This window comes from Drosophila virilis, chromosome 4, assembly GCF_030788295.1.
Source record: "Drosophila virilis strain 15010-1051.87 chromosome 4, Dvir_AGI_RSII-ME, whole genome shotgun sequence".
NCBI lineage: Eukaryota > Metazoa > Arthropoda > Insecta > Diptera > Drosophilidae > Drosophila > Drosophila virilis.
In genome coordinates this window covers 8135795-8150285 of record NC_091546.1, presented here as the reverse complement: position 1 = coordinate 8150285, position 14491 = coordinate 8135795, and the positions used below count along the sequence as shown (strand labels likewise).

The 14491-nt window shown below is 44.1% G+C and overlaps 1 protein-coding gene across 3 annotated transcripts; it reads right to left on the bottom strand.

Moving 5' to 3' along the window:
- Positions 1–764: 764 nt before the first annotated feature.
- On the bottom strand, positions 765–13600 carry bowl (brother of odd with entrails limited). Of its 3 annotated transcripts, none has more exons than XM_002052473.4 (4): positions 13496–13600; positions 12546–12726; positions 4260–5158; positions 765–3062 (listed from the first exon to the last, which is right to left on the bottom strand). In XM_002052473.4, exons 3-4 carry the CDS (start codon positions 5114–5116, stop codon positions 1592–1594), a joined length of 2328 nt encoding a protein of 775 aa, XP_002052509.1. In that variant the 5' UTR covers positions 5117–5158; positions 12546–12726; positions 13496–13600; the 3' UTR covers positions 765–1591. The 3 variants fall into 3 exon arrangements, with proteins under 3 accessions (XP_002052509.1, XP_032294474.1, XP_032294475.1); XM_032438583.2 differs by having other exon boundaries at positions 13486–13578; XM_032438584.2 differs by lacking the exons at positions 12546–12726; positions 13496–13600 and adding an exon at positions 5902–6055.
- Between the last annotated feature and the right edge of the window lie 891 nt (positions 13601–14491).

Here is a 14491-nt window from a genome sequence, read left to right as displayed (position 1 = left end):
CTTTGTGATTTCATATCGTTTTTCTCTACTTATTTCTTTGCGCCACAACAAAAATAAAATGCTATTTATTAATTCGTTTCATACGACTTTGGCGACTTCCTTTTAAAAACTTTGGCAATTTGGCGGACATTCTCACGCATTCGAGCTGCGATTTTCAGCAGGCAAATCACGTGCGGCGGCAACTGGTGATATCATCAATGTCTCATCTCGGCTAATATAATTGTTTTGGCTTTATTATTTTTTTTATAGTTCAGCGATTGATGTCGTCAGCGAATGGCGGTGGATGAGGTGGTTGAGCGGCTGTGGCGGCACCTATGAGGTTTCCTGAAAATGCCCAACACTCGCCCGATGACAGCGATTTACGTGCCACATTAATTGAACTTTCTACGTGTTCGAGTGCGGCACTTGGAACCTGCCTTGAATCGAGCGCCGAATTGTGCGTGTTGGCCATGCTTGGGGCGTTGTCTATGAGAGAGAGACCAATGCGAAACGTGCCTGAAGTACAACTTGATAATGGCTCCAATGTCGCTTTGATTGATGGACGAGTGATTCATGCAAGTGGATGCGTTTCTCTTAATCGAAATCAAAATGTAATTAATTTCAATGCAAACTTTATTTAAATATATATTTTATATTAATTGTGGTTTTTCAAAGTCATTTAAAATTGAAGGAAGACCATGGAATGCTAGAAGGCTGTACTAAAAACTCTAAAAATACATACTTAAAATATGCTATAAATTAAGCCTATAAACATTTAACTGGAATTCTACGGCTGCATTTGCCGAGCGTGTTTGATTTTATTTTTGTTTAGCTTTTTTTTTTTTTTGTGTTGTATCTCATGTCTCTAAGCTACTTTTACTTTCAACCTTTATTTCCCTCAGCGTAAATCTTGACACGATTTTGCCATCAAGATTATCTTACAAATTAAACATAAATTAAAGTTGTGTATACAAGTATTTTAGTATGGATTTTAATTAGATACTAGTTAGCTAAAGAAAACAACAACACTTAGTGTTGGACTAAACTAGACGACAACTAACTGATAGACTCTCGAATTATACAACTAGGATGCTTTAAAATAGGTTTACGCCATGTACTAAACGATGACAAGCGACTATACTAAATGTGCTAAAAGCACAATGCTGATAATATTGAAGCACACCTACAACTAATCTGATCTAAACGGAATGTTCTAAGGGTACTAAAAACATACTTATCAACATGCAATCAGGCTGGTCTAAATGGGAATGCACTAAATGTACGAATAGCACACACAACTAGGCAAATCTGAATTGTATGTACTAAAGTGTACTCAGTGTACTAAAGGCATAATGCCATTCTACAAATGCAACAACAGTTTTCTTAGCTTGCGATCCATAAGCTATATACCTAAATATATATCTAGAGTTAAAAGTATTTCTTATTGCCTTGCCTAGAGACATTGTACTAAAATGTACTAAAAGTGCGCTTATGGCTAAGTAGCGTGTTTTGCCTGACACAGATCAGCTGACCGGGATCTTCTCATGCCACATGATCTATGCCAAAGCCTTGAAACAATCCTTAGTGTACTAAAAACTCGAATCCTCCATTTTCAGCGACGCATTATATCCTCAATGCTGAAGCCCGTTCGTCTGGGCGGAGCTGGTGCCGGCGCCGGCGCAGCGCTTGGCGGAGTTGCCGCTGCTACTACTGCTGCTGGTGGCGGTGGCTGTGCGGCAGCTGGTACTACTATTGCTGCCGGTGGTCCTGGTGGGCGTGCTGCTCCCTTATCGGGCGGTGCACACGTTTCCGTTGCCGGCGGCTTGCACATCAGCTGTCTGGGCGGATGACGCGACATGTTCAAGGCATAGATACCGGGATTCTCCAGATATGTGCGCTGATGATCCACCAGCTCCACCAGTGGCGGCGGTGGCGGCAATATGCGCTTGCGCACCGGTATGGAGCCCAGGAAACTGGGCAGCGCCTCATGCGGCGAGTGCAGCGGCTGCGATGGCGGTCTGGCTGGCTCCGTGGAGCCGGAGCCGGTGCTGGAGCTGCTGGTCACAATGCTGGGCGGTGTCGAGGGCGACGTCTTGCTGAGGTTCAGCGTCTTGTGGTGCAGATCGCGACGCACGTGCAGCATGGGCAAATAGGGATCTCCATTAACAGGTGGCAACAAATGCCCATGGCCGTGATGTGGTGCTGGTGGTGCGGCCGTCGGTGGTGGTCCTGCTCCTGGTGGTCCAGTTGGGCCACTCGGTGGCGCATAGCGCAGCCCGGACATAAACGAAGCAGGTAAAGCGCCTGCCCCTGCCCCTGCCGCTACATGTGGCGGCTCCTCTTGCTGACGCTCGCCGTGTGGCCGCATGGTGTAGGTCTCGCCGCCCTCGTGATGGCAATGGGTGACGCCCTGGCGCTCCGGCTTGGCCGTTCCGGCAGCAGCGGCTGCTTGGCCAGCCTTGAAACGCGCCACCAGCGCCACCTCGGCCTTTTCCTCCTCGGTCTCTGCCTCCAGGTCTTCATCCTCGGCCAGGTCTAATGCGCCAGCTTCATGCAGCTCCTCCTCCTCATCGTAGTCATCGAACTCCTCCTCGCTGTCCTCGTGCTCATAGCTGGCACTGCTGCTGTTGTTGGTGGCCTTGCGCTTCAGACGCATGCGCTCCGCCTCATCCTTTTCGGCCTGCCCGCTCAGATTGTGGACGGGCGACTGGCGCGGGGAGTCGACCTCAAGCAGCGAGTCCTCCTCATCACCGCTCAGCTGCCTCGCCTCGTCCTCCTCCCCCACATCCACATAGTCGGCGCTGTTCACTTCGCCCACGGCATGCGTCAGCGCATGTCGCCTCAGATCGCAGTTGCGACGAAACACCTTGCCGCAGGAGGAGCATTCGTAGGGCTTGTGATCGGTGTGGGTGAGCAGATGGGTCTTCAGGTTCGAGCGCTGATTAAAGCTGCGACTGCACACGGGACACTTGTGCGGCGACTCCTCCATGTGCAGGATCTTGTGCACGGCGAGGGTGCGTGACTGACAGAAGCCCTTGCCGCATTCCGTGCACTTGAATGGCTTCTCCTTCGAGTGTATATACCTGACAGAAGGAAAGAGGGGGAGGGGAGACATTAATTGACTTGGCTCATTGCGTGGGCGTTTTTGGTAGCTGCTTGGCCAGCAGCCCATTAGCTGGTAGCTGGCAACTTGAGTTGACAGTTATCTCTGCTCTGCATATTATCTCTGTCCGCTCAGATAAAGTGCGCTGATATATTTTATGTTTATGGCAGCCATCTTTGAAATGGCGTCCACTTGTTGTTGGACCAGCAACCAGCAACCAGCAGCAGAAGCAACAGCAGCAGCAGCTGCTGCGTCTTTTCAGAAAAAAAAAAAAAAAAATTTAAAACTGGTTCTCCTCAGCTCGGTTCTGCTTGGGTCTGGGCCCGTCTCTGCCATTGCTCGGGCGGCTGCGAGGCGCACCGAGATTTTTCTTGGTGCCTTCTCTTGGCCCGTTGCCGCTGCTGAGAAATTAGCCCCGCGGCAAAGCAAACAAACGACAAATGGACCGAAACCGAACGATCAAAAGACACAGTCCGGGCATATTGGACAGGCCCAACACACACACACACATATACAACCTACTCAGTACGTAGGTATCGAGTACTCCGCAACCGCACCCCTCATTGCCGCCCCCCCTCCAACTGAAAACCAACAAAGTTAATTAACTTTGTCTTCTGCGGCATGTTCTTCGCATAACTTGGCTAAATGTCTGAGCCAACTGATTTTGTCGTTCCATTGGGTCGTTATTCTGGTAGAAGATCATTAAGATGAATAACAAAAATGAAACTATTTATCCAAACAAAAGTCGTGGGTTTAAAATTCTACTAATCCAAATTTTACAAGGAAAGGAAATTCTTAACCCTTTTTCTTCATTCTAAATACTGAGTTGCTTTAAAGATTTCATTTTGAGCAATAAATTCAAATACCTCAAGGAGTTTTCTATTCTAACTCGAAATAAAAAAGCTTTATCAATTAGTTATTTAGGAGAAGAAATCAGGTTCTCCGATTCCCCTTTTCCTTAGACACATCCCACTCAAGTCTCAATAGAGAGTATTGCAGCTGCGACTCGCTTCATCTGTTTTTACTTTTCATGTTTTTGCTTCTTCTTGCTGCGCTGCTGCTGCTGCTGCCTTGAGGTATGGCAGCAATTACGAGCGCAGACACGCCTTCTGCCTGGTCGTTGCCCAGGTGACTGGCCAGACCCACCACCCGTTGCCCGCTGCCCACTTGCACTCACCTGTGGTCTCGCAAGTGATCCTGTCGCCGGAAAGCCTTGCCGCATATATCACAGGAGTAGGGCCGCTCGTCCGTGTGCGTGCGCTCGTGTATGAGGAGATTGTAGGACTTGGTGAACTGGCGATTACAGAACTTGCAGATGAACTGCTTTTTGGGCCTGGAGGCGCGACCGGGTGCGCGCAGCAGGCGCCTGTCCAGGCCGGCGTGCATGCCCGGCGCCAGGCCGGGCGGAAAGAGCGCTGCAGCCGTTGCCGCGCCCGGCGGAAATGGAAAACTGCCGGCACCCGTGGGCGAGGGGCCCGGCCCGGTCAGATATGGCGGTGGTGGTGGCGGCCCATAGAGCACGCCGGGTGGCGGCACGCCTGGTGGCGGCACACCCGGCGGACCCCCGCGGCCTAGCATGGCAGCAGCGGCCGCGGCCTCGCGCAGCGCCAGCTCCTTGCGCTTGTCGGCCATCATGGCAATGATCTCGTAGTTGGAGTTGCTGCCGGCACGCGCCTTCGCCTCCAGCGCCTGGCGTGTCGGCAGCACCGGCACAAAGGCCGATATCTCGCGATGATGCGGCGGCCCCGCCGGTCCGTGCGGCCCGCCGTGCAGCCCCGACGCGGCCAGATGCTGCTGATAGGCCAATTGTGTTTCGTAGGCAGCTGCCGCTGCCGAGATCCTGCTAGCCGACGAGTTCCTCGAATCGCCGGCGCTGCCCGACCCATCCGAGTTGCCGGTGGATCCAGTGCCACCGGAGCCACCGCTTGCCGCAGCAGCCACTGCGGCCACCGTGGACATGAACTGATCCATGCGGGAGGCGCGCAGCATGGGTATGGCGCCTCCGCCCTCGCTGGCTGTGCTATCCGTGGGCATATTGTGGGCTGGCGCCTACTCACATCGCCGTCAGACCTTCAGCTGCAGATAACGAGACGAAGAGAGAGAGAGAGAGATACAAAGAGGGAGAGAAAATATAACAATTAGTCAAATGTTGTGTTAATTGTTGCGGCTTATTGGGGCTCTATAAGGCTTATCTTAATTGCTCGTCGAGCCCAATAAAAAGTATATTTGCTGTTTGCCCCGTTAGCATACCCTGCTCGCAAATAGGGCGAATCGGAGTCCAGCTACAGTGGGCCAAAGTTGGTAACAGATGGCAAATATGTTAAATCGAGCAAAGTTTATAAATTAAATAACTTTAAGAAATAAATTATACATTTTCTATCTATCCCAACAAGCTTTCTATATTTTTTTAACATTTTTTAATGCCTTGTCGAAGTTTATGTCTGATCAAAAATGTAGGCAAATATTGTCAAAGTTAAATTATATTTCTTAATATTTTTACCATTATTTAAATTAATATAAATATGTCTTGTCAACTGTAAGTTCAATAAATATTTAGATGGCAATTTGAATACTTTGAAATGCTTGCTCAAATTTAATACAAATTAATGTTTTAGAACAGGATACAATATGTTCGCAAGGCGAACAACAAAACAGCTCCAAGAATTAAATTTAATTAGCATTTTTTCAATTAATGACAGAACAGTTGATATTAAATTGCATTTAACTTGATTCTTGTTTTTTTCCAAAACACTTTGAAATATAAGGTGTGTTTTTTATTTTTTAATTTTTATTTGTTGTTAACTTATTGAGTTGTTTACCAATTATTGAAATTGTAATATAAGTAGAAAAGTTGGAAGCAGCAGAAGAGAGCTGAGTTGCGGCTATAGGGTATATCCATTTACCAATTCACTTTTTTAGATTATTTTTTACTGGGTAAGTTTTTCAAACGAATTTTTGTTATATTTATTTTTTTTTTTTTATTTATTTGTTGTATTTTTGTTTATCAGCAGCGGCGGCGGCAAGTGAAACTAAACTGAACTGAAACGAGTCGCCGTCGCAGTTGGAGTTGTCGACGCTGCCAGGTTAGATAAGATTGTGCGTCTGAAAACCTGCCTGACTCAGGCAGCGAGGCAGCACACACAGTAGTGCACACACATACACACGTACACAGGTACACATAGATACTGGCATTTGGCAGCCATACAAATGCAACTGGTAGCCTAAGCGAACTAAACGGCAGTCAGTCAGTCAGTTAGGCACTCGGTAGCTGAGACCGGGTACGAGAAATGAGAAGCGAGAAGCGAGCAGCGAGAAGCGACCCGATGCGAACTGTTCGAGCGACTGCTTACTGGATTTACGCAACAGGAGCTTCGGCTTCTGACTCGACTCGAGGGGGGGGGAACACGATCATCGCGTTAATAGCGAGAAGAAGCAGAAGCTAACGAGTGTGGAGTGCGGTACAAAGTAATGCTGATAATGATAATGACGCTCATATTGTCGCCGGATCGATCATAAAGAACCAGTTGCGTAAAAACCACAACAGGCAGTTCCCTACTCAGTCAACCCCTCCGACCGATCGAGCGAACCCCTCCGACTACCCGCCCATGCACTGACAGTTTTGCTTATCATTTGCTGGAAATGTTCTCGCGACTTGTGACTGTTGGTTGCGCCTTGAAATGAGTTTTTCACGTCGTGATTTTTTAGTTATTCTGCATTTGGTTGTTTTTTTTTCCGCCTGTCTGACATGATAAGTAGATAGTTGTAAGTGCTGCATCATCGCCGTAGTCGCTGGATCCGCTGTGGCAACTGCACGTGCCCCGGAGATGTGGCTCGGCTGTTTGTGTGCCTGTCAGATTAGATCTGTGCAACTAAGATAGATAGTTTATGGCACTGTCTGATTAGAAATGACATAGGACTTTTTTCGAGAGAGACAGAGAGAGAGAGAAAACCAAGTGGTTGGTCAGGCTGCAAAAGTTGTATCTATTCTATTGACAACTTGATTTGATTAAAGTGAAACTCACAACTTGACTAAACAATTTAGTTAAACGTTGAGTTCAATTTGCAAATCTGCAAATACTTGATTGGAGTTTACGGGATGGCTGACATGTAAAATGCTTTCAGTTGCAATGAATAATTATTGCCGATTATATTATGATTTATGATTGTAAAGCGGCAATACCTTAAATTTAACAATTATCATTAGCCCAAGTTCGAATAATTTATTCCTTCAGAATATATATTAATAATAAAACTAAAAATATATATATTTCAAAAATTTAAATGCAGTCGCTGAAAGACAAATATTTAATAATGCCAAATTTAAGAAAAGCTGATAAATAATATCAAATTGTTGCAAACAATTCTAGATTTAGAACCTTTTAATTGTCAAGCGTCTACTGCATTGGAATACTTTAATATGTACAAAAAGTAATTTTACAGTAAAATATATATTACAATTTTTTAAATTTACTAGTTAATTTCTCCTGTTAGGCCCATTTAATACAACTCTTTACTCTTCTTAACTATATTAAGATTCTACGTATATTCTAGATTAATATTTGTGTGCAGAACTACAAAGGGTTTTTCTTAGATTATATTGCTTTTATTCAGCTGTTAGATATTGCGTCCTATAAATAAAATGGACGTATATGTAAACAAAATAAAGTTAAAGGACTAACAACATTTTAAGATGTTCAAGAAAAACTGAATAAATGTTTGTATAATGTTCATTTTCCTTTAACATTACTTTAATTTTTTGATAATGAAAAAACTGAACCCTTACTTGCATAATCATATTTCCAGCAATAAAGAAATCTCTCTCTCTGAATATAGTTTACCTAACTGCCTTTTAGTACTTGACCAACTGATCTTCATTCGAACGCTCCATAAGTCGCATCCAAGTAGTTGCAAGTAACTGAACAGTCGGATATATCACAACTCACGCCGCAGCGTCACGTAGTATCTGTAGTTAGCCTCGAAAAAAAGAGGTAACCCGTTTTGGGGTTTTTCGTTGTCGTATTTAATTTTATTTTCATTTTTTTTTTCTAGGTTTATACTCTTTCTTCTGCTTCTTGCCATACACTTATGCATTTATGACTGGGGCTCGGTGTCTGTTTAACTGTCTAAACTGTCCGAACTGTCCGAACTGTCGACCCTCTCAGTCTGTCCCTGTCTGTGCACACAATTGCGATCCGGCGTTCATTATCTTTTGAAACATCGGCACTTTTGAAACGTCAAGCCAAATAAGAAAAACAAATAAAATTAATGTAAATAATGGACATCATCAGCAAAATGCGAAGTCGTCGACAACGTTGCACGTACTTGCCGTAGTTGTGGCTAAAGAGCAGGCCAGATAGACACGAGAAGGAGATGTGAACAGAGCGGAGAGAGAGCTGTGTACTTTCAGATACAATATCGAGATACAAATATACACGCACACACACAGGCGAAACGTTTGCGCAAACGGTTGCCCAGCAAATGAAGCCAAAGGCTTAAATGTGTGTATACATATAATAAAAAAAAAAAAGAGTATGAGAAACAACAACAACAACTACTGGCAAAGAAAATAAAAGATATCGAGGAGCAATTTGGCTGCCACTTTTCGCTGCCTGCTCTGGGCCCGAGACTGGGTCTGGCTTTGTGTAAACAATCAGCCAAAGAGACGCAGCAGACGCGTAGACCCAGTGGAAAAGGTTCAAAGCAGTTGATAAAAAAAATACACACACACACACACACACAGCTGTGGGCAACACACAGATACAAGAAAAACACATGCGCAAAGGGATTTAATATTTGTATAGAAACGAGACGAAGTTTTGTCCAATGTGTGGCTCGTATCTTGGGCTTGGACCAAGACGCTTAGCGTACTACTTTAGTTTGCTTACAAAACAACAAGCAACAACAACAACAACAACAGCAACAACAACAAACAACACACGACAAGAAAGGGTCAGCATGTGCGAGTGTGTGTGCTCAGTTTTAATCCCTTCGGGCCAGGCTCGCCGCCACGGCGAAGGTAGCTAATCATCAACCAAAAAAAAAAAAAAAAGGAGAAAATAAAAAATAAAATAAAAAATCAGAGTGCTCCAGTCGAAAGTGCTCGAGAGGCAGATACCCTGTAACTAAAATAAATGAGTTCCGAATTTGCAAGGAATGAAAAAAACTATCCAGAGAATTTTGGATTTGGATAGAGACTAGTTCTTATGAGCTGCGAGATATCTTCTAGATTTTTGTGGCTTACTTATGATTAAAGTTCGTATGAAGAAAAAGCTGCTCTCCAAATTTCAAGTCTTTAGCTCTTACAGTCTCCGAGATCGGAGAGATCGCCTGGGCCATTGCTGCTGATCGAGAATATTATGAAGTTATAGTAGTTCTTTTTGGCTGTGGAAACAGCATACCCTTGTCTAATCAGAGCAACAGGGTATTACGAAATAAAAGTTTAAGAAACAACTTGTAATTATAGCCGTTGCCTGCATTCTCCTGCGTTTGCGTTTGCGTTTGCGTTAATCTGACAACCCTTTGGCCGCGGCCGGAGCTCCGAGATAATAGTCGTAGCTATTAAAATCTCTAGCCATAATCATCAGCGCTTGTAGTTTTCCAGCCAGTGCCTGGATACCTGCTCCACCGGCGTGTCTATAATTTTCTTGATTAATATCTATGGGATTTACACATACCCCACATCAGTTGGTATGTGCGAGTGTGTGTGTGTTGTGTGTAAGTGCGCGGTCATTAATTTAAGAGCTTTGCTAATTCAGCAGCCATGTTGCATGCGTTTTTACTTTTTTTCGAGCAGCTCATGAATCTGCTAATGAAGTTTTATGGGTTCGAAATGCAGCTGGCTGCAAACTGTTCTATAAATTACTAAGGTTGTTCACATTAATTGAGAAACATAATTTATAATTATTATGATCAAGCGGGGCTAAGCGAGGCTGCACAAAAACTGGTCCAGAACTAGCCAAATTGATGGGTTCGTTTCGTTGAAGAAGCAAAAGTTAACCAAACTGGTCAGAGATTGGCAAGAACATTTCGTAACCAAGCAAGCGTACCGTAAGATATTAATTTTATGGCTTATATTAAATATATAAATATATATAAACCAATAAATGTGTTTAATTTGAGACCTTATCAAATATTAAATTCAAACATAAAAAGGTGGTCTCGGCGTTTTTTTGGTTCGTCTTGAATAGTTATTTAGTAGACATTTGATTGTATTTGATTTAAAAAGCAAGCTAAGTTCTACAAGTCTATCGATTAAATTAATGAAAGTCGATGAATTTTTGTAAAAGTTGGAAAAATTTTCAAAATAAATATTAATTTGATAGGCCAAAAAAAAAACATTGAACTCTTACCAACTCTCTATTTACTCTGAATTATAAATTTATTTGAGCTATTTTAAATATCTGTCTCTCTCCTATGTTCGCCACTTGCTACAAATTTTTATAATTTATTTTAATCTTTGAATTTACGAGTTTACCTGAAATGTGTAAAAAGCGGTTCTTTCCCTTTAAGGCGTCAGAGTCTGCTGCTCTGCCCATTTCCTTATACCATTTCTTCTGCGCTGCTCAGGCAGCTAATCCTCTTAACTCGATCGTATTTTACGCTTCTTCTGACTCTTGAATCTGGACAATACTCTTCAAGAAATAGAGTTCTTCAGTTCTTTTGTGCATGGACTGTCAATAACTCATAATCACCGGCTACTATAGACTGAGCGGATCTCTTGTGTGTTTGGATATATGTATAGCCCTCTTGCTTTTGAGGATGGACTTAATCCAGATCTGTTCAAACGTTGTTCTCCCCACACAGGGCAATTCATATTGTAATGGATAAACTTTAATTTCATCATCAAAACCGATGGAAAACATTAAAAAGCTGTCTATAATATCAAGCGCCAGTTAAAAAAAGAGACACACGTGCCAAATGGGCGTGGCGGGGCTTCGCCTTTTACGGCCAATTGTATGTCCCATTGTTTTTTTTTTTTAGCTTTATGGGCTAGCGTTAAGTGCTTGTCTTTTGTTTGACTAAAGTTTTAGATGCTTTTAATTTGTTTTTCGAATTTAATTAATTTCGTTTTTATTGAGCGTTATTTTCAGACCAAAACACCATGCCCTACCGTTGCACTGATATTAAATTTGATACCACAAAGAAGAAAAAAAAACCCACCCAGAAATATACCGAATGCAATAAATTTTAATGTGCCTATTCTTATGCTAAAAAGTAGGAACCCAGAGCACAAACCAAATTGCCTATAAACAAACAATGATGAAAATTCAAAGAGTTTCCAGCTCTCCAGCTCCAGCTCCAGCTCGAGCTCCAGTCGAGCGCAACAAAAGCCAATGGCTCTATAGAACCGCAGCGAATGGAACCCGAGCACCAAAATCTCCAATACCCCATGCCAGATCTAAAGCACAAAAAAAAAATGAAAAACGAGACTGTGGGAGCGCGGGAGGCGTTTTCAAGCAGCAGCAAAAAAAAACTAAAGCATTTAAATAAAATCAAAGGAAAATAAGCACAAAGATGCTGGAGCGATGTTGATGGCAGAGCCAGATGATGGTATATGGTAACCGAAAGCCCAAACCCCAAACCCCAAGCCCCAACAGAAGCTTGCGGCAATTGCGTTTCCTCTTTGGACACACGTTCTGAACAATTAAAGCGCGCGGCAAGCCAAGCTGGCAACGACGACGACGGCTACGACCAAGTCCAAAAAAACCGGATTCAAATTGAGCACGACGAGAGCTGCTAAAACTGAGGCTGAGGCTGAGAGCCACTGGCCACTGGCACTGGCTACAAGTGAACTGGTTTACGGCCAGCAACAACAAAAAAAAGGTAAGAAAAAAATTCCAAGCTCGAACCTTCGAGCTGGAGTCGAACCCCAAGTCAGAGTCAGCCGCAGAGCCCAGCCGAGCGCCAGGCCGCCTGCCTGTCAATGGAACGCAGCCCAGGCAGCCAGCTAGGCAGCCAGGCAGCCAGGCAGCCGGGCAGGCAGGCACCACACTGAGTTCGGTGGCAATGACAGTGGCACATGCAGTTGTAGTGGAAGCCGCTGCGGCAGCCGCCGCCAGTCGCCCAAAAAACCGCCAACTGTGGCGGAGCCTCCAACGTTGAGCTACAGCACAATGTGTGTGTGTGTGTGTGTGTGTGTGTGTATGCGAGTGTGTGTGTATGCGCTTGGAGCAGGTTTTAGCAGTCAGCGTATTTTTTATTTACTTTGCTACTCGCCATAGTCACGTCTCTCTCTCGTGCTCTCTCTCTCTCTCGCTCTCTTTGGGCCCACTCGCTGTGGCTGCGACTCGCTGTGATTCGCTTTTGGCCATAGCGAAAATCAAAAGAAAATAATTAGCTAGACCCTAAAAAAAAATTTGAGCTGCGGAATTTTTTTGTGGAATCTTATGTTGATTTTTTTTTTTTTTTTCTTGAGTGTTTTTTTGGTTGGGGGTGTTGCCAGCTTGGGGCGTGAGTAGCTTACCTGTAAACAATTTTGATGTCTGTGCGCAGAGCGCCTGAGGCTCTTTCAAGCTTGGCTTGGCCAGTATTCCAAGTATTTTGAACAAGTTTTAGTTTATTTAGTTTTTTTCTCTCTCTTTTCCTTTTCTATATCTTTCTCTGTGCTTTTTTGTGGCACTTTTGTGTTAAACTTTTTGTGATTTCTAGAAGGCAAACAATATTTTAGATTAGGAATTTGACAAAAGAATTTTCCATATATGCTACAATGGGTTTTTAAGTTTAGATAACATAAAGTATCCAATCGGCTGGCTTGCAAAATGTATACAATAAGTTTAGATACACGCACACGTAGTACAACGCACACACACACACAGACACATACACACAGATAGATACAAATGTATCTTACAGATGTATGCGCGACACAATCACGGCACGATCAGTCGCGCGCGGTCGCGGGTGTTACGGGAGCAACAGCAGCGGCGGCTACCACAAACCACGTAAAAGACGAAAAACAAAAAAACACAAAACCAAACCACGTACGAAAGCAACCGCCAGCAAAACGAGCGATCGATCCAACCGAGCCGAGGGAACCAAACCAAGGCAAACCGAACCGAACTGAACCGAACTGAAGCGAACGAACGAACAAGCCAAGCCACAAACGAGATACGGCAGCTGAAATGTGTTTTTCTACATTTTGTTTGAAATAGGAGCTGAAGCCAGTGCAGCTACCAATTCGCTCCTCAAGTAGTCCCAAACTCTACCCACACACACGCTCACACACACACACACTCACTGGCACACACACACACACACTACGACACGCCACTGAAAAGCGCTTTTCAGCGAGCAGCGATCGGCAATCGGTGAGCGGGTTCGGTTGCGACGTTGCAACAAGTTCACTGTGCCTGCATTTTTTCCCCAATATACAGATGTATCGCACAGATACACAACACACTCACACACACATACGTATGCAATTCCACTGTGTGACTGTAGCCACGATCCGCGCGCAGGTGCGTCAGCTACGATCAACTCTCGAAGACTAATCCAATATTGCCGAGCCGCTGTCGTCGTCGTCATCATCGTCGTTCGAAGAGAGCGACTCGCAGAGTGCTGCAGTGAGAGAGTAAGCCGCAACGAGTAGCGAGAGAGAGAGAGAGAGAGAGTGAGAGAGATCGCGCTCGAAACCAGCCAAGTGAGAAAGGCCCAACAACAACAAGAGCAACTGGCAAACAAACTAACCAACCGACCGCCAGTCGCACGCTGCGGACAGCCGGACTCAGCGGACAGACACACGGAACGTGCATACGTACGACGAGTTATTGTCAGTTAGAGAGCTACCTGTTTACCGACTGCTTACCGTTTTCGAGGGTAGACGAACAAACTCACGGGTTGCCAGACTGCATTCAGCTCGGTAAGTTTCCAATGGGCGAGGGAGTAACTGCGGTGGCCGCTTGCGGCTTGGGGGAGTCGAACCTAATATGATATGGTGGTAGGGTGTGATTTGTGAGTCGAATGCGATGGGGGACATTATTGAAAATTACATTTCTGAGTACTCTGATTGAATTCTTAACTTTATGATCTTAATATTCAAGGGTACTCCCAGTATAGGAGCAAATACAATATGATTTAATATATCAAAGGATTATTCGTAGAGTTTGCTTAATTCTCAATTCAAATAAGCTGTGTGAAATAAAACAAGATTTCAGGTAATACTCCTAATAGCTTCTTTTTTTAGTTAAATATATTGAGACCGTTTTTACCATTTACCATAATAAAACTTTGCGAAACTTTATACGCCTATTGGAAAATGTACTTAAAAAAAAATGTTAATACAAACCATATAACCATATAAATACATACACACATACATGCAGACATACATACATACATACATACATACATACATACATACTTACATATATACATATATGCATATATACATGCATGCATAATACCTGAATG

Bases quoted from the DNA above. Each gene is read 5' to 3' on its own strand.
- bowl (XM_002052473.4), bottom strand. From the start codon at position 5,116: ATGCCCACGGATAGCACAGCCAGCGAGGGCGGAGGCGCCATACCCATG. The intron at 3,063-4,259 runs GTGAGTGCAAGT...TCCTTCTGTCAG, and splicing joins GATCACTTGCGAGACCACAG to GTATATACACTCGAAGGAGA.